Source organism: Pleurodeles waltl, chromosome 8 (genome assembly GCF_031143425.1).
Source record: "Pleurodeles waltl isolate 20211129_DDA chromosome 8, aPleWal1.hap1.20221129, whole genome shotgun sequence".
Taxonomy (NCBI): Eukaryota; Metazoa; Chordata; class Amphibia; order Caudata; family Salamandridae; genus Pleurodeles; species Pleurodeles waltl.
The window spans coordinates 1,493,848,747-1,493,869,094 of record NC_090447.1 but is presented as its reverse complement, the minus strand read 5'-3'; the positions used below and the strand labels follow the sequence as shown (position 1 = coordinate 1,493,869,094).

General features: G+C 47.7%; 1 protein-coding gene across 1 annotated transcript in view; it reads left to right on the top strand.

Moving 5' to 3' along the window:
• The window catches only part of FBXO40 (F-box protein 40), a 90,157-nt gene that overhangs the window by 54,789 nt on the left and 15,020 nt on the right, over positions 1-20,348 (top strand). Inside the window, exon 3 of the mRNA XM_069202713.1 lies at positions 215-2,119. Coding sequence (XP_069058814.1) covers positions 215-2,119 — 1,905 coding nt within the window. The remainder of the gene's footprint in view (positions 1-214; positions 2,120-20,348) is intronic.

Here is a 20,348-nt window from a genome sequence, read left to right as displayed (position 1 = left end):
ATCAGACCAAACTCCAGAAAGAGACAGGAAATGTGATTTATATTTTGAACTCAACATCCATAATGACAGCACTGAATTGAACCATGTTACCTCAAAGTCTCCACATAATGCTCTAATTTTGCAATATATGTTAAAAAGCATACAATATCTAATGACAAATGAATTGCTCATGAAGCAAGTAACTGCTGTTTCTTCTTCTTCCTGTCATTCTCAGGGAAGAGTACACAGAACCAACCCCGGTCAGCACCGACACTGTGAAAAATGTTTCAACACTCACTGCAGAGCACCGGTGGATCCCGCCGTCTCCTGTGTGATGATCAAATGCCGCTCCCACTGTGGTACCACCTTCCACTTGTGCAAGGAAGAGGAGCATCAACTGCTTTGCCCCATGCAGCAGGTCCCATGCCTCAACTCTGCCTATGGATGCCCTTTCTCCATGCTCCGCTGTAAGTTGGCCAAACACCTGAAGTCATGCCCTGCCAGCGTGGTCTGCTGCTCCATGGAGTGGAACCGCTTCCCCACAATTGGCGCGGATATTATGCTTCATAACAACATGATGAAGGAAGGGCAAGCTGAGGAATGCCTAGACACCGCTCTGGCCCTCAGGGACCAGAACACCCTCTTTGACTCACTGAAAATGTCTTCCCTCTTCCCGGAACTTGTGGAACACAGCAAAGATCTGGAAGATATCAACGGAGCCACTAGCGTGGACGAAGGTGCTACTGGTGGCATCCTTCATGAACCAGGTGATGCAGCTGAGGCTAACACCGTGGATATGAATGACAGTGACCAGGCAGAGCTCAGCCAGATAGACTTTGAAGAACTGGCCACAAGTAAGGAAGGAATGGACCTATCTCAGTACCAACAATGGGAGGCAATATTCAGTAAGGAGCGTTCTGCATCTATTCTTCTCAACAAGGAACCAGAGTCAAAGCCAAAAGAAAAGGATGGACCCAAGAATGTCAATGCTGCAAGCGGTGACAGCAGCCATAAGCAGACAGAAGCAAGAGCTGCTGAACATAAAATAGAAGAGCAACGTAAGATAGATGTAGAGAAAACTGGTTTTGCTCCTTGGCAGGAGGGTGTGTTGGAGAGACTGAGAAAAGAAGCTCCTGTGAGTGACTACAACATGTACCTCGTCCATCATGGACGAATGCTCATTCATTTTGGGCAGATGGCAGCGTGCACCCCTAGGGAGAAGGATTTTGTGTACGGTAACCTTGAGGCGCAAGAGCTGAAGATTGTGAACACATTTAGGGTTCCCACCAGCTACAGAAGTGGCAACAGAGCACGTATAGGAAATGAGGGCTTCAAGATGATAAAGGCAGATAAGACTGTAGATACCTCAGATTTGGAATTAACTCCTAAGGATACTCCCAACATGGATGCTGTAGCGAATGCGTTGCTGTGTTCAATGGAAAGGGAATTAAAAATGAATTTTATATCTCAAACAAATGCCACAGATGGCCTGCTGGTAGATATTGCAACCCAAACATATGATTTTGGCTTGCCGCCATTCTCCCCTACTACTGTCCTTGCAGATCTTGAGGTTGAGAACAGCCCACGGCTTCACCTGGGACTCCAAAGTGAGTGTGTGACCCGAAGACATAACAAAAACAGTTCCGCTTTCACCTTCACATGTAATCATTTCTTCCGAAGGGATGAGTTTCCCTCTCACTTTAAGAACGTTCATTCGGATGTCCAGTCCTCCCTCAATGGCTGGTTCCAACTGCGTTGTCCACTTTCTTACTTGGGATGCACCTTCGTCCAGAACCAGTTCCGTCCTTCTGGGCTACTGGCAAAAATTATCTACAGTAAAGAGGTCAGAACATTTGCCAATCAACCACAGTTATCCCCAGTCCTCTCCCAGGGTGTCAAGCCCAACCTTTCCAGGAGCAAGCTAGGAAAGAGCAAAGATGCTCTCAGCACGCTACCGCTGGAGATCCTCCACCATATTGCTAGTTATTTGGACAGTTTCAGCTTGTCGCAGCTGTCCCAGGTGTCTTGTCTAATGAGAGATGTCAGTTCTACGCTGCTGCATCAGCGAGGAATGGTCCTCCTGAAGTGGGAGAAGAAGAGCTACTCACATGGAGGCGAGTCATGGAGACCTCGTGCAAAGGCAAGTTAACGCAACATATGTTAAGAAATAATTAACTGGAAGTCCTTGTAAAATGTCTGATACCATGCACACTCATGTTAATACACAAGGAACAGTCAATGTCAAAGAGTACCAGAGACATAGGTAATAGTGTCTATAAGTGATTGTGCTACGATGAAGTATCAATAGTATGTAATGGTACTGTACAGTTTAGTGTGGTTTGCTATGGCAGCTCTTATTGGGTCTTCGATGTTTGTGATTAGAAAATCATCATTCAACCACACTTCTGAATTTCTCTGAAATCTTTAATTATATATACTTGAAATTTTTGATCTGCTTTCTTCTACTATGGTTGAGAAAATATGAAAAGACTTGTTGTAGTAGAGCGACCACTCCTAAACAGCCCTCCCCCAAAAAAACAAATCATATGGTCATGTCAAATGTATTTTTTTTCAAATTAAAAATGTAATGAAATGTGTTGGATGGAGATGGATTAATGAAATTCTTTTCTATCTCTGAGGCCAAAGAGGTAGATTTAGAGTTACCAGAGTATATTCATTTAGTTGCTTTTTCCGCAACTTAATATCACGGTAGGTGCAAGTGTTTTTCTCCAGAACCTCATCAGACTTACAAAATACTCACCTAAACAGTGGAGCTTTCTCGAAGGTGACACATTCAGTTCTAACTGTAGTTAATGAATCATGAGCACCCAAACACATATCCTTCATGCATGATTCAATCGGTTCTTCGACAGCCTAAAACTGGTCATTTGCTATTGGGTCAAAGGAGGACCAGCGACCTTAGTCCACTTTGAACTCTCTGCAGCTTTCAGCAGTCTCTCTCAACCTTCTGCTGTCTTGTATGGCAGCATTTCGAGGTTCCAAACATACTCTCTGTGTACCAGCATCAGATCTTGAGAGTTCAAAGACAGTTACTTTAGCCCCTTTCTTTGCCCTGAACAACTAATTTTAAGGTAAGGTTTTCTTTTTGGTTTTTATGGTTTATTAGTTGTTTAGAATATATATATATATATATATATATATATTCATATATATATATATATATATATATTAGTTGTTCAGGCAATTGTTATTCAGGCACAATTGTTGTTTAGACAGTAGTTGTTCAGTACTTAGTTGTAGAGACTTTTTAGTTGTTTAGCAGTAGTGGTTTAGGCTATAGTTGTTTAGGACCTAGTTGTTCTGTCACATATTCGCCAGCAGGGCAACAGCAGTGCAGCAGTTCTTCTCAGCAAAGCAGTCCAGATGAGTCCGTTGGTGAGCCAGGCAGCTCCTCTGACAGAGTTCAGGTGTAGCTCCAGAAGAGTCTGATTTGGTGGGGCCAAAGACCCAGCTTATATATACCCAAAAACGCCCTTGAAGTGAGGGAAACTTCGAAAAGTGGTTTTGAAGTGCACAGGTTCCCTTTTCAGCCCAGTCCTGTCTGCCAGGATCCTTGTGGGGTGTTATCAGTCTTTTGTGTGAGGGCAGGCCACTGGCCTTTGAAATGTAAATGTGAGCCTATCCACCCTTCCTGCCCAGGAAGACCCATTCATTATGCAGATGAATGCAGATGTGACTGACAGTCCTGTGTTTATTGTTGTCTTGGTGGAATGCACAAGGGTAGCTGTCAACCAGCACAGACCAGACGTGGATTGGAGACAGGCTGTGAGGCACAGATGGCAGTAAGTGCAGAGAAATGGCCGCTTTCTATAAGTGGTATTTCTAAAATCGTACTATTAAATCCAACTTCATCAGTAAGCAGGATTTTTTATTACCAGTCTGGCAATACCAAAGAAGACATGGCTACTCCTTCCAGATCGGAATCTACCACTTAAGAGTATATGAGGGCAGTTCTAATGCTAGTCTATGAGAGGAGCAGGCCTCACAGTAGTGGAAAACGAATTCATGAGTTTTTCACTACCATGACATGTAAAACACATAAGTACATGTCTTGCCTTTTACCTACAGAGCATCTTGCCCTACGGGTTACCTAGGGCATACCTTAGGGGTGACTTATATGTAGAAAAAGGGGAGTTTAAGGCTTGGCAAGTAGGTTTAAATGTCAAGTCGAAGTTGCAGTGAAACTGCACACACAGGCCTTACAGTGGCAGACCTGAGACATGGTTAAGGGGCTACTTATGTGGGTGGCACAATCAATGCTGCAGGCCCAGTACTGTCATTTAATTTACAGGCCCTGGGCACATGTAGTGCACTTAACTGGGGACTTACAGGTAAATTAAATATGCCAGTTTAGCAGGAACCAATGTTACCATGTTTAGGGGAGAGAGTATAAGCACTTTACCAGTGGACAGCAGTGGTAAAGTGTGCAGAGTCCTAAAATCAGCAAAAATGGTGTCAGAAAAATGGAGGGAAGCATGCAAAAAATTGGCGGTAGGCCAGCCTAAGGCTGTCCGGTCTAACTTGTGTCCCCCCAGCTGAAAGTGGGGAGAGCTACCCAACCCCTTGAGAGCTCTCATCACTTTGGGGGAGAATCAGGAGAGACCATCAGCATTAGTGTGGTGGGTCCCTGGACGATGCTCAAACCATAAAGTCCATTCCCTGTAGGGTAAGAGTAAGAGTTTAGAATTTTCACCTGAACCACTTGAGGGGCCTGTGGTCTGTCTGAACCCGGAAGTGAGTCCCAAACAGGAATGGTCTCAGCTTCTTCAGTGCCCAGACCACAGCAAATGCTTCTCTTTCAATGGCACTCCACCTCTGTTCCTGTGGAAGTAACCTCCTACTAATGAAGGCTACTGGTTGGTCTAGGCCCTCCTCATTCAGCTGTGCTAAGACTGCCCCTATGCCATGCTCTGAAGCATCCGTCTATAGTATGAATTCCTTGGAGTAATCAGGGGCCCTGAGCACAGGTGCTGAGCACATGGCTTCCTTAAGAGAATCAAAGGCTTTCACCAAACTGATCTGTCCAGATCACCAAACTGGGCTGCTTTTTGGAAGTCAGCTCAGTTAAGTGGGCCACCATGGTGCCATATCCCTTACAAATCTGCAGTAGTAACCAGTGAGGCCCAGGAAGGCCCTCACTTCAGTTTGAGTTTTAGGTGGCTGCCAGGCCATGATTGTTTCTGTCAGGACCCAACAAATCTGCCTAATTTGTCAACATCCTCAGGGGCATTGTTTTAATCATGTGCGTGTAGCACCACTGGGTTGCTTGTAACGTCATTGTACTGTCTGCATTTCAGGATAGATATTGCCAATGTTTGATATGTACTTGATGTTACCAATGCTTGTTGCACTATATAGTTGTTTTCAACAATGCTTGTTGAACACATGTGACTGTGTCAAGTCCTCCTGCTTCTAAATGTGTCAGGTGCACTTGTTTAGTGATTGTCAGGCAACTACCACGCCCCCAAGGTCTCCAGGGAGCAGTTTTTATTTTTCAAAAACATGAGTCATGCTGGCTATAAATACTCTTGCTGCGCACATGATTCTGCTTGGCTTTCTTCCTGTCTGGAAAGGAAAGCCCTCTGCACTCTGGAATTCCCTCCAGGCCTGAACCACTGCCCCCTGGCTGGCAGCAAAGTGCCTCAGCAGAGATCTTGACAACTTTTGTTTTGTAATTGAAAATTGTGACAGAACTTCACTATCTTCCACTTGTTTATTTTTTGTACTAATAGTGATTACACAATTCAGTGCTAGGATTACTTTATGTGTGAGTTTACTTGCTTTTGGTATCACAATTCATTTTATGTTAATAGTGATTATGCAATTCAGTGTTGGGAATAGTCTACACATGAGTTTTCTTTCTTTTGGGTTGCAACTCGTTTTATGTTGTAGTTTTACCATAGAAAACCTAATGTGAAAGTGCAGCTCCATGAAAGAGACTTCCTAATTTGTTTAGAGACATTCAGAGTTTGTCAACTTTTGTGTATATTAATCCGTGAGAAGAAAGAGAGGGCCAATTTGCTGATATTACCAGGTGAATGTGCTGTGATAACCAAATTAGACGAATTTAATGATAATGGTGCGTGCCTTTTTGAATGTTGTTTATTGAGACCAGTGCATGCTTTATTGAATGTTGTGAAACAGTCTTTTAATAGCACATAGCTTCACCAATACCGTAATTCATCACAGAAAGGCAGGTTCCAGGGGCTCCACAGACAGTCCTCCATAACCAGAAGAACCGCAACCGGCTGGAACTGGTGAAAAGGAGTGCAGTGTTTATTCGTCTCTTTTTCCAAACCCCCTTCCCTTTTGGGGCACCTGCCGGGGCTTCTGGTGCAATCAGCAGCACCGAGAGGTGCCTCATGAGGTCGGGAGAACAGTCATTGCCCCTGCAGACAGCCTGGTTTTCAGGTGAGTGGCCGCGTCATAACAGTTTCAATCTTGGCTTGGAGGGGCTGCACCTTGCGACCACCTACTAGGTGTCCCAAGTACACCAAGGAACCCTGCCTAATCTGGCACTTGCTGGCGTTGATTGTCAGTCCTGCCTGTTGCAGGGCCTGCAGCACCTCTTGAAGGTGGTACAGGTGTTCCTCCTAGCTGGCACTGTAGGCAGCAATGTCTTCTAGGTAGGCTCCACAAAATGGCCCTTTACTAGCCAGGACCCTGTTAACCAACCGTTGGAAGGTAGCTGGGGCATTCTTCAAGCCAAAGGGCATCACCCGGAACTGGTAATGTTCCTCAAGGGTTGAGAATGCAGACCTCTCTTTTGCCCCCTCAGTCAAGGCGATCTACCAGTACCTGGATGTCAAAGCTACTGAGGAATTTGTCAGCGCCTAGTCTGTCAATGAACTCATCAGCTCGGGGGAAGGGGTGTGCGTCAGTCTTTGTGATGGAATTGAGACCTCCGTAGTCCACACAACCGAAGTTCTGGTTTGGCCTCTGGTGGGGCAGGCTTTGGTACCAATACCATTGGGCTGGCCCAGGGACCCCTAAAGCTAGCATCTTGGCATCTTCATCCTTGATGATGGCCTTCTCCTTGTCAGACAATCTTTAAATGTTGTTCTTTACAGGTGGACTGTCTCCCGTGTCAATATCATGGACGCACAGGTGTGTGAGTCCAGGGGTGAGGGAAAAACAGGGAGGAAAACTGTTCTAGTAACTGGTAACAGTCACCTCGCTGATCTAGGGTCAGGTAGTCTGAGAGGTTGACATCCTCCACTGACCCAGCACTTTCCTGTGCAGAAAGGAGGTCGGAGAGAGTGGTTCACTGTCCTCCACACCCTCATCTGTCACTAGGAGCATTCTGACTTGAGACCTCTCACAGTGAGGCTTCAGTCTGTTTACATGGAGCACCTTTAGGGGGATTCTAGGGTCCTGGATGTCCACCAAGTAAGTGGCCTCACACTTAAGCTCTTTTATCTCATATGGGCCAGTCCAGCGATCCTAGAGAACTCTGGGGTCTACTGGTTCCATGACCCATACTTTGTCTCCAGGATGAAACTCCACCAGCGTGGCCTTCTGTTCGTCCGGCGTTTCATTACCTCTTGACTGGCCTCAAGGTGGCTTTTGGCCTTCTTCCAAAAGCAGTGCATCTGGTTGCGGAGGGCCAACATGTAGCTGACCACATCCTAGGGGGGTTTCCTGGGAGCTTTCTCCCACCCCTCTTTGACAATGCTTAATGGCCCCCTGACAGGGTAGCCATAGAGAAGCTCGAAGGGACTAGGGGCCAGATGTAGGTAGGTTCCAAATTGCGAGTTGCAATTTGCGAGTCCCAGCGACTCGCAAATTGCAACTCGCAATTTGGAATGCAGAAAGGTGTCTCAGACACCTTCTGCGAGTCGCTATGGGGTCGCAAAGACCCACCTCATTAATATTAATGAGGTGGGTCGCAATTTGCGACCCCATAGCGACTCAGGGCACTCACGGGGATGGAGGCCTGCTGGGAACAGCAGACCTCCATGTCCGTGACTGCTTTTAAATAAAGCAGTTTTTTTTTTCAAAGTGCAACCCGTTTTCCTTAAAGGAAAACGAGCTGCACTTTGAAAAATAAACCAAAACCTTTTGTTTCGGTATTTTTCAGGGCAGGTAGTGGTCCATTGGACCACTGCCTGCTCTGAAAAATTATTATTTGGTCCAGTCACAAAGGGGAAGGGGTCCCATGGGGACCCCTTCCCGTTTGCGAGTGGGTTACCATCCACTTCAAGTGGATGGTAACTGCGAGTCCGTTTGCGACCGCTTTCACGGTCGCAAATGGAATTGCATACCACTGCGACTCGCAAATAGGAAGGGAACACCCCTTCCTATTTGCGACTCGGAAAGGCATTTTGCGAGTCGGTTCCGGCTCGCAAAATGCATTTCTACATACCAGATGGGGTTTAGCGACTCGCAAACGGCGTTTTTCACCGTTTGCGAGTTGCTAAACCTTTCCTACATCTGGCCCTAAATCCTACCCCCTTCTGAGGCACCTCTCTGTAAGCAAAGTGAAGGCATGGCAAGAGGACGTCCCACTTACACCTCATGGCCTCAGGTAGGCTTGTAATCATGCCCTTCACGGTCTTGTTGACTCTCGCAATTAGACCATTGGCTTGAGGGTGATAGGGTGTGGTGAACCTGTAGGTTACACTACACGCATCCCACATGGACTTCATGTACACAGACATGAAGTTAGTGCCTTTGTCAGATACTAGCTCTTTGGGAACTCCACATGGGTAAGGATCCCCATCAAGTTTCTGGTCACCACCAGTGCAGTCACCATCCTCAGATGGATTGCCTTTGGTTAGCGGGTGGCATGGTCCACCAAGACTAGGATTAACCTGTTGCCTAGGGCTGTCTTGGGGTCCAATGGACCAATGACGTTGATGCCCACTCTTTCAAAGGGGGTGCCAATGACGGGAAGTGGGATAAGGGGAGCCTTCAGCTTCCTCCCTGTCTTCCCACTGGCCTGGCAGGTGGACGCAGGACCTGCAGAATGTATCTGAGGCTGTCTTCATTCGGGGCCAATAGAAGTGGGTGACAAGCCTGGCAAAGGTCATGTCTTGCCCTAAATGTACTGCCAGGGGAATGTCATGAGCCAAACCCAGAAGAAAGACCTGGTAACACTGGGGGACCACCAGCACACATGCTGCCCCCGTACCCAGAGTTTTAAGCTCCATATATCTGAGCTCATTCTCCCAGGAAATTAGGTGATCGTCAGAGGCTTCACCTACTGCATGAGCCGAGGCATGTTGCCTCGAGCCCTGAAGAGTGGGACACTCTTTTGGCTGTTTGTAGAATTCCTCCCTGGTGGGGCCACCCCCAACTTGCCAGCCAGCAAGCGCAGGAAGTTCACCTAGGGCGGCATTGTCCTCCCCGTTTTTGTCAGGGACCTCCTCCTCAGGGACCCCATCAACCTCCACCGCAGGAACTTCTGGAACCGGTATCCCGCACCCCTTACCCCTCCCCTTGGCAGCTGTCTGGGCTATTCTTCCAGGCTCCAGACACCCTTGACTTCCCTCCTGGGCCGCCATGGACCATGTGGTCATGCAGACCCACTCAGGCAATCTCAGCATCTCCAAGTGAGACATGAGCTCTATCTCCCTTCAGGTAGTGTGCTCTATGTCATTGCCTAACAGGCAGTCTACAGACATGGTAGGAGCCACAGCTAATTTCAGAGTACCAGAGACCACCCCAAGTCAAAGTAAACCAGAGCCACTGGTAGATGGCTCTCCCGATTGTCAGTGACTATGACTTGGTAGAATATGTTCGGTAGGACCTGCTCTGCTGGCACCAGTTGACCCTTAACAGTAGTCATGCTGGCTCCTGTGTCATGCAGAGCCTTCATCCGTTTCCCATTAATGGTGACCCACTGCCTATACTTCGACATATTGGCAGGCATATGGGCTTTTGGCACCATCTCTACATCTCCCAAGGACACTAGGGTTACCTCTGTCTGCTCCCCAAATTAACTGGGACTACCTCCTCCCCGAGTGCTAAAGTAGCCAACCCAGGTGTCTTCCTACCAGTAGGGGGCTGTGCCCTTTTTGGACATTTGTAGTCGCCCTTAGAGTGACCATATCTGGATCACTCTGTACATTGGGGACAAACCTCCCTGTCTTATGATCAAGGAACCCTTTCTTTTTAGGATCAGACTGGGACTGAATACCACTATTCCTGTGGGAATTATTTTGAGGGCTTTTAGAGAACTCCTTCTTTTTAAGTTCCCCCCCCCTCTTTTTTTTGTTGGGAACTGTGAGAAAGTAGCCTCTTTCTAGCCTTGTTACCCCCACTTTGGGCCTGTTTGTGAGTGTATGTCAGGGTGTTTTCACTGTCTCACTGGGATCCTGCTAGCCAGGGCCCAGTGCTCATAGTGAAAACCCTATGTTGTCAGTGTGTTTGTTATGTGTCACTGGGATCCTGCTTGTAGGAGGCTGGCCTGGCTTGTAGTGGGTACCAAGGGGTACTTACACTCTGTACCAGGTCCAGTTATCCCTTATTAGTGTAGAAGAGGTGTTTCTAGCAGCTTAGGCTGATAGAAGGTAGCTATAGCAGAGCAGCTTAGGCTGAACTAGGAGACATGCAAAGCTCCTACTATACCACTGGTGTCATATGCACAATATCATAAGAAAACACAATACACAGATATATTAAAAATAAAGGTACTTTTATTTTTATGACAATATGCCAAAAGTATCTCAGTGAGTACCCTCAGTATGAGGATGCCAAATATACACAAGATATATGTACACAATACCAAAAATATGCAGTAATAGCAAAAGGAAGTAATGCAAGCAGTGTAAAGTTACAATAGATTGCAATAGGAGCACATAGGTATAGGGGCAACACAAACCATATACTCCAAAAGTGGAATGCGAACCATGAATGGACCCCAAACCTATGTGAGCTTGTAGAGGGTCGCTGGGACTGTAAGAAAACAGTGAGGGTTAGAAAAATAGCCCACCCCAAGACCCTGTGAGGTAGGTGTAAAGTACACCTACAACCCCCAGAGAGCACAAAAGTCGTGATAGGGGGATTCTGCAAGGAAAACCAACACCAGCAATGCAACAACAGTGGATTTCCGGACCTGAGTACCTGTAAGACAAGGGTACCAAGTCCAAGAGTCGCGACAGTGTCAAGAGTGGGCAGATGCCCAGGAAATGCCAGCTGAGGGTGCAAGGAAGCTGCCACTGGATGGAAGAAGCTTTGTGTTCTGCAAGAACGAAGAGGACTAGAAACTTCCCCTTTGGAGGATGGATGCCCCACGTCGTGAAGAAGCTTGCAGAGGTGTTCCCACGCAGAAAGACTGCAAACAAGCCTTGCTAGCTGCAAGGGTCGCGGTTAGGGTTTTTGGATGCTGCTGTGGCCCAGGAGGGACCAGGATGTCGGCACTTGGATGAGCAAGTCAGGGAGCCCTCACAGAAGCAGGCAGCACCCGCAGAAGTACCGGATCAGGCACTTAGAAGAGGAGTGAACCGGAGTCCACCCGAAGTCAGAAAAGGGAGTCCCACGATGCCGGAGGACAACTCAGAAGGTTGTGCACTGCAGGTTAGAGTGTCGGGGACCCAGGCTTGGCTGTGCACAAAGGAAATCCTGGAAGAGTACACAGGAGCCGGAGCAGCTGCAAATCACGCGGTACCCAGCAATGCAGTTAGCGTGGGGAGGCAAGGACTTACCTCCACCAAACTTGGACTGAAGAATCACTGGACTCTGGGAGTCACTTGGACAGAGTTGCTGAGTTCCAGGGACCACACTAGTCGTGCTGAGAGGGGACCCAGAGGACCGGTGATGCAGTCGTTTGTTGCCTGCGTTAGCAGGGGGAAGATTCCGTCGACCCACGGGAGATTTCTTCAGAGCTCCTGGTGCAAGAAGGAGGTAGGCTACCCCCAGAGCATGAACCACCAGGAAACAGTCGAGAAAGCCGGCAGGATGAAGCGATACAAGGTTGCAGTAGTCGTCTTTGCTACTTAGTTGCGGTTTTGCAGGCGTCCTGAGCAGTCAGCGGTCGATCCTTTGGCAGAAGGTGAAGAGGGAGATGCAGAGGAACTCTGGTGAGCTCTTGCATTCGTTATCTGAAGAATTCCCCAAAGCAGAGACCCTAAATAGCCAGAAAAGGAGGTTTGGCTACCTAGGAAGGAGGATAGGCTAGTAAGAAAGGTAAGAGCCTATCAGAAGGTGTCTCTGACGTCACCTGCTGGCCCTGGCCACTCAGAGCAGTCCAGTGTGCCAGCACACCTCTGAATCCAAGATGGCAGAGGTCTGGGGCACGCTGGAGGAGCTCTGGGCACCTCCCCTGGGAGGTGCAGGTCAGGGGAGTGGTCACTCCCCTTTCCTTTGTCCAGTTTTGCGCCAGAGCAGGGCTGGGGGATCCCTGAACCGGTGTAGACTGGCTTATGCAGAGATGGGCACCATCTGTGCCCATCAAAGCATTTCCAGAGGCTGGGGGAGGCTACTCCTCCCCAGCCCTGACATCTTTTTCCAAAGGGAGAGGGTGTAACACCCTCTCTCTGAGGAAGTCCTTTGTTCTGCCTTTCTGGGCCAGGCCTGGCTGGACCCCAGGAGGGCAGAAACCTGTCTGAGGAGTTGGCAGCAGCAGCAGCTGCAGTGAAACCCCGGGAAAGGTAGTTTGGCAGTACCCGGGTCTGTGCTAGAGAATGGCATTGGGGTGACAATTCCATGATCTTAGACATGTTACATGGCCATGTTCGGAGTTACCATTGTGACGCTATACATAGGTAGTGACCTATGTATAGTGCACGCGTGTAATGGTGTCCCCGCACTCACAAAGTCCGGGGAATTTGCCCTGAACGATGTGGGGTCACCTTGGCTAGTGCCAGGGTGCCCACACACTAAGTAACTTTGCACCCAACCTTCACCTGGTGAAGGTTAGACATATAGGTGACTTACAAGTTACTTAACTTAAGTGCAGTGGTAAATGGCTGTGGAATAACGTGGACGTTATTTCCCTCAGGCTTCAGTGGCATGCCTGTGTAAGAATTGTCAGAGCTCCCTATGGGTGGCAAAAGAAATGCTGCAGCCCATAGGGATCTCCTGGAACCCCAATACCCTGGGTACCTTAGTACCATATACTAGGGGATTATAAGGATGTTCCAGTATGCCAATGTGAATTGGTGAAATTGGTCACTAGCCTGTTAGGGACAAATTTGTAAAGCAGAGAGAGCATAACCACTGAGGTTCTGGTTAGCAGCGCCTCAGTGAGACAGTTAGGCATCACACAGGGAACACATACATATAGGCCACAAACTTATGAGCACTGGGGCCCTGGTTAGCAGGGTCACAGTGACACATAACAAACATACTGAAAACATAGGGTTTTCACTATGAGCACTGGGCCCTGGCTAGCAGGATCCCAGTGAGACAGTGAAAATACCCTGACATATACCCACAAACAGGCCAAAAGTGGGGGTAACAAGGCTAGAAAGAGGCTACTTTCTCACACTGCTAGCCAGGATGCCAGTGCTCATAAGTTTGTGGCCTATATGTGTTCCCTGTGTGATGCCTAACTGTCTCACTGAGGCTCTGCTAACCAGAACCTCAGTGGTTATGCTCTCTCTGCTTTCCAAATTTGTCACTAACAGGCTAGTGACTAAATTTACCAATTCACATGGCATACTGGTACACCCATATAATTCGCTAGTATATGGTACTGAGGTACCCAGGGTATTGGGGTTCCAGGAGATCCCTATGGGTTGCAGCATTTCTTTTGCCACCCATAGGGAGCTCTGACAATTCTTACACAGGCCTGCCAGTGCAGCCTGCGTGAAATAACGTCCACGTTATTTCACAGCCATTTACCACTGCACTTAAGTAACTTATAAGTCACCTATATGTCTAACCTTCACCTGGTGAAGGTTGGGTGCAAAGTTACTTAGTGTGTGGGCACCCTGGCACTAGCCAAGGTGCCCCCACATCGTTCAGAGCAAATTCCCCGGACTTGGTGAGTGCGAGGACACCATTACACGCGTGCACTATACATAGGTCACTACCTATGTATAGCATCACAATGGTAACTCTGAACATGGCCTTATAACATGTCTAAGATCATGGAGTTGTCACCCCAATGCCATTCTGGCATTGGAGGGACAATTCCATGATCCCCCGGGTCTCTAGCATAGTAGCACGGGTACTGCCAAACTGCCTTTCCGGGGTCTCCACTGCAGCTGCTGCTGCTGCCAACCCCTCAGACAGGTTTCTGCCCTCCTAGGGTCCAGGCAGCCCTTGCCCAGGAAGGCAGAACAAAGGATTTCCTCTGAGAGAGGGTGTAACACCCTCTCCCTTTGGAAATAGGTGTGAAGGCTGGGGAGGAGTAGTCTCCCCCAGCCTCTGGAAATGCTTTGATGGGCACAGATGGTGCCCATCTCTGCATAAGCCAGTCTACAGCGGTTCAGGGATCCCCCAGCCCTGCTCTGGTGCGAAAGGAAAGGGAAGTGACCACTCCCCTGACCTGCACCTCCCAGGGGAGGTGCCCAGAGCTCCTCCAGTGTGTCCCAGACCTCTGCCATCTTGGATTTAGAGGTGCTGGGGGCACACTGGACTGCTCTGAGTTGGCCAGTGCCAGCAGGTGACGTCAGAGACTCCTTCTGATAGGCTCTTACCTGTCTTGGTAGCCAATCCTCCTTTGTTGGTAGCCAAACCTCCTTTTCTGGCTATTTAGGGTCTCTGCTTTGGGGAATTCTTTAGATAACGAATGCAAGAGCTCACCAGAGTTCCTCTGCATCTCCCTCTTCACCTTCTGCCAAAGGATCGACTGCTGACTGCTCAGGACGCCTGCAAAACGGCAACAAAGTAGCAAGACGACTACTAGCAACCTTGTATTGCCTTATCCTTACGGCTTTCTCAACTGTTTCCAGGTGGTGCATGCTCTGGGGGTAGCCTGCCTCCTCTCTGCACCAGGAGCTCTGAAGAAATCTCCCATGGATCGACGGAATCTCCCCCCTGCTAACGCAGGCACCAAAAGACTGCAACAGTGGTCCTCTGGGTCCCCTCTCATCCTGACGAGCGTGGTCCCTGGAACTCAGCAACTCTGTCCAAGTGACTCCCACAGTCCAGTGACTCTTCAGTCCACGTTTGGTGGAGGTAAGTCCTTGCCTCCCCACGCTAGACTGCATTGCTGGGTACCGCGTGACTTGCAGCTGCTCCAGCTCCTGTGCACTCTTCCAAGATTTCCTTTGTGCACAGCCAAGCCTGGGTCCCAGACACTCCATCCTGCAGTGCACAACCTTCTGAGTTGTCCTCCAGTGTCGTGGGACTCCCTTTTGTGACTTCGCGTGGACTCCGGTTCACTTTCCTTCCAAGTGCCTGTTCAGGTACTTTTGCGGGTGGTGCCTGCTTCTGTGAGGGCTCCCTAAGTTGCTGGGCGCCCCTTCTGTCTCCTCCTCCAAGTGGCGACATCCTGGTCCCTCCTGGGCCACAGCAGCACCCAAAAACCTCTACCGTGACCCTTGCAGGTAGCAAGGCTTGTTTGCGGTCTTTCTGCGTGGGAACACCTCTGCAAGCTTCATCGCGACATGGGACATCCGTCCTCCAAAGGGGAAGTTCCTAGTCATCTTCTTTCTTGCAGAACTCCAAGCTTCTTCCATCCGGTGGCAGCTTCCTTGCACCCTCAGCTGGCATTTCCTGGGCTCCTGCCCACCCTTGACACTGTTGCGACTATTGGACTTGGTCCCCTTGTCTTACAGGTACTCAGGTCCGGAAATCCACTGTTTTTGCATTGCTGGTGTTTGTTCTTCCTGCAGAATCCCCCTATCACGACTTCTGTGCTCTCTGGGGGTAGTAAGTGAACTTTACACCTACCTTTCAGGGTCTTGGGGTGGGCTATATTTCTAACCCTCACTGTTTTCTTACAGTCCCAGCGACCCTCTACAAGCTCACATAGGTTTGGGGTCCATTCGTGGTTCGCATTCCACTTTTGGAGTATATGGTTTGTGTTACCCCTATACCTATGTGTCCCTATTGCAATCTATTGTGATTCTACACTGTTTGCATTACTTTTCTTGCTATTACTTACCTAAGTTTGGTTTGTGTACATATATCTTGTGTATATAACTTATCCTCATACTGAGGGTACTCACTGATCTACTTTTTGGCATATTGACATAAAATAAGGTATCTTTATTTTTAGTAATTCTGTGTATTGTGTTTTCTTATGATATTGTGCATATGACACCAGTGGTATAGTAGGATCTTTACATGTCTCCTAGTTCAGCCTAAGCTGCTTTGCCTTAGCTACCTTCTATCAGCCTAAGCTGCTAGAAACACATCTTCTACACTAATAAGGGATAACTGGACCTGGCACAAGGTGTAAGTACCTCTGGTACCTACTACAAGCCAGGCCAGCCTCCTACAGGAACCCTGACCACCTTTTTGGGTGTGTCCCCAAGATACCTTTTTGGATACTCTGGTGCTAGCCCAAAGGTCTGCCTCCTCAGCAAGCTTTCTGGGATCAGTCTACTGTCAACTAGGTGCTGACGCAACTCTGTACAGCAAATACTGAGCATATGCTCTCTCAGCACTAAATTGTACAACTCAACATAATCACTGACATTGCTGCCCTGCACCCAGCCATTCATTGCCTTACTGGAAAAATCAATAAAGTCTACCCAGGTTTGGTTGGGGAGCTTGCTACTGTTCCTGAATCTTTGGCGATACTTCTGAGGGGTCAGTCCAAATTTGGCAGTCAAAATGGCTTTCATAGGAGTGTATTTGGTCTGGTCCCCAGCCTCTAATGTTAGAAGTGTGCCCCTCTAAGTGTTGGCACGTCTTTCCACACGTCTGCCCCCCAGTGCTCTTCATGGACCTCATATGCCCTCAGTGCAACTTCATAAGCAGAAAACCACTTATAAATGTCATCTCCCACCACATAACTTGGCACCAAATCTTTGGGTATACGAACCTTCTTGTCTCCATCAGGTCCTGTATGTATGCTGCCACCATCACTTCTGGACTCAAACTGCCTAGCCTTGAGGTCCAGATCTTTCTTGAGCCAGAAGTAGTTTCTTTTCTGCTAAAGCTCTCCCAGATTCCCCCTCAGCTTTTCTCTCCCCTGCCTCCATTTTTAATCTTGCCAACTGCAGCCTATATTCTCTCTCCTTTCTCCTTTCCTCCACGGTCAGGCCGTGACTTGAGACACTGCTGCCTGGTTTAGCAGGGGGCTCAAATCCAGGGTTGTTAACCCCCACTTCTGTTGGCAGCTCCTCAGGAGAGCCATCCACCTGCTCCCCCAACTCCTCATGCTTTTGTGAGCGGGCCTCTGCCCAGGCCCTCAGCACCTCTTGGTACTTCTCCTTCTTGGAGGCTCCATGGGTAGGTACCCCCATCCCCTTGCAAAAGCCCTTCAGCTGGCTAAATGTGTATCCCTCCAGCTTAGCTAGGTCAAACTCTCCAGCTCCACTTGTGGACCCAGCCATGATGTATAGGATTGATTAAAGAATGTCAGGCAGGGGAATTGCAGCAAAAAGAAACAAATCAGATTGCCCTTTAACTGTGGGAAAGTAGTGTACACATAGCTATTGTATGGCACTGCACAAACACAAGTCCTATCCCACCGCCGTCACTAATGTTAGAAATGTGATCTACACCGTTGGCCAAGTAGGGACCTCAGTCCTTGTCAGGGTAAGTCAAAACACAATCTAAATTATCCTGTGCCCACCCTCTGGTAGCTTGGCAGTAAACAGTCTGGCTTAGCTCAGAAGGGAATGTGTAAAGTATTTGTGCAATAACCCATACAGTAACACAGTGAAAACACCACAAAAAGACACCACACAGGTTTAGAAAAATAGATAATATTCATCTGAATAAAACAATGAAAATCCAATGTACACAAGCAGAGTTATGAATTTTGAAAGATTAAATCCCACTAAAGCGCTTAGAAACACAATAGCTCCAACTGGGGCTATCCCAGAGTTGTTCCCAATAATCCGACGCCATTAGCGCCGGTCACGGAGTCACACGGACATCAGGGTACAGTACCTTTTGAGAACAAAGAAACAAAGACATTGCACAGAGTCAGGGAGATGAGACGTCGCTTACGTTGGTTCTGCATCGCGAGGCAAGTGGAGGTGAGGCGTTGGTTCCACACAGTTGCTGGGGGAGCTGGTGCAGCGTCTGCGGCAATGCGTTGGTCCCTTGTGACCCGGCGGGGACGGTGGATCCAGGCAGTCAAGATGTGATGTGTTGGCTTTGCGGCGTTGTGATGGTCCGGCATGATGTCAGCGGTTCACGGCATCATTGTATTTGTGTTGCAGGCTGCGGTCGTTGCGTGCAGCGATGTCCATGGAGCAGGAGCAAGCTGCGGCATCAGTGCTGGCATTACTGCACTTTAGCACTGGACAGCAGTGGTAAAGTGCAGAGAGTCCTAAAACCAGCAAAAACAGTGTCAGAAAAATGGAGGGAGGCAGGCAAAAAGTTGGGAGATGACCACCCTAAGGCTGTCAGGTCTAACATAGCAGCATTAAACTGAGCAATGGGCCGGAAGAGCTCTCCAAAGGGCATGCCAAAGGGAGGCATGGTCGTGAATGGCCTCTGGGGTTAGTGCCCATGCACTCTTTCATGTCTAAGTTCTTGCTGCCTCTGACTTCTGCAGTGGCCCCTGTCCATGGGCTGTGGACTTCTGCTGGTTGTTCAGCAATATATTTTGAATTTTCTTGGCCACTGGGACCTGGGTCTGCAGTGGTAGTTTCAAGTCTGGAATGAGTATGAGAACAAGGGAAGCTTCCATTAATCCTCTTTATTTGTGCTTGTTTAGGCTGTACCTACACAGCACTAAGAGGAGGGCCATCGCTGACAAAGTTACTAACAGGGTCTCATTGTTCACTTGCCCCTTTATGCCCCAACTCAAAGGAGGAGGGAATGTGGTGGGATGGTGACCAAGAAGTGCTGTGGAGATGAGCTGGAGCTGTGCAGTGATGCAACATTGTGGAGGAACATTTAGGAGAGTGCCCTTTGTGTTTGAGCTGCCACATCAACTTGCTTTACGTCGTTGTCTGTTGCATTGTAGCTACTTTACAGCCCAGGTAGCTGACCTTATAAGCTTAAAAGCAGTGTTTGTGGTCGACTGTTTGCAGCTTCTGTTAGTTTGTGGTCTTTTAACTGAGTGAAGATGGCTCCCGTGCCGCTTGTGGCACCCTGGAGCACGCTCCACCTTGGTTAAGAGCCATACCGCAAGGAACCGTGGATTCTCTGCCATTACCTGAAAGGAGAAGTGCCTCACCTTCCCATACCTGACTGAGAAAAACTCAAGTATCTTCATGTGCATTGAGGTCCAGTAAAGATCAAATGGAGTTCAGGGGAAAAGGTAAAGCATCAAATCAGTGTATTTAGAAGCCCCAATGATAAACAGTGAATATGAATTGGGGAAAAAAACTACATTTTCAAATGTTAAAGATATCAGATCCCCTTTATCATACTCTAGCAGAAAATTAGTATCAAAGCATTTCCTTTCAGCAAATGTATCCCAGTAGATACTCTGACAGGATCACTTGGTCTATTTGATGCTTTCCAGGTCCCAGCCTATCACTATGTATAGAAGGATAATGTTGAATGACACCAAAGGGTCCAACTTCAGAGCAGAAAACTCCCACGTGTCTAAAGAACAAATAGGTTTAACAGGCACTTCATTAAACTGAGATCAGTCGGTTATGGGCAAAGAAGTTTACCCTCTTTATTGTTATCAAGTGTAAACATACATCCTACAATGCCTTCCACTCTATTGGATGTATTATTGCTAATGCAAGGGTCTCAGAAGAGTATTTTAGAAGCCCTAAGAGCTCTAAACAAAAACCAACAGGCTCAAACAACTCTCCTGCAAAATATAACTGGGGAACTAATAAAAGTGAATATTTGTTTACCTACTTTAATAATACCAATAACTATGTCCACATAAAACAGGCTTATCAATTTGCCGAGTAATCTGGAGAAGATCAAGTTCCAGTCGTATTTACTCCCTAATGATTTGTCAAATAATGAAGTAGACGAAAAGTGGACTCAATTTATCTCATTCCGGCCAATGCTTATCAAACCTGGATTTTATAATCTAGGGTATTTAAAGCTATCCCACAACTACAATTTGTCTTATTGGAGATAACAAAGGAAGCAATGTCAGTTGGGTTACAGAACATCGAGAAAAAAAAATCCTGTTCAACTTTCAGGAGATAATAAAAAAGGGAATTGTGCTAAGCCAACATAATGCAGTTATAACTACCAACAGAATACAGAATACAGAATAGTGATGTTCTTTCCAAGGTACAAAGAAAAACAGAAGAAACTCGTATGGTCAAATGTTGGCACAAAATAAGTCTATGGAAAAAGTTGCAAAATCCAACAGTTTAAAGAAAAGTAATTATAAACGAAAGCTAAAT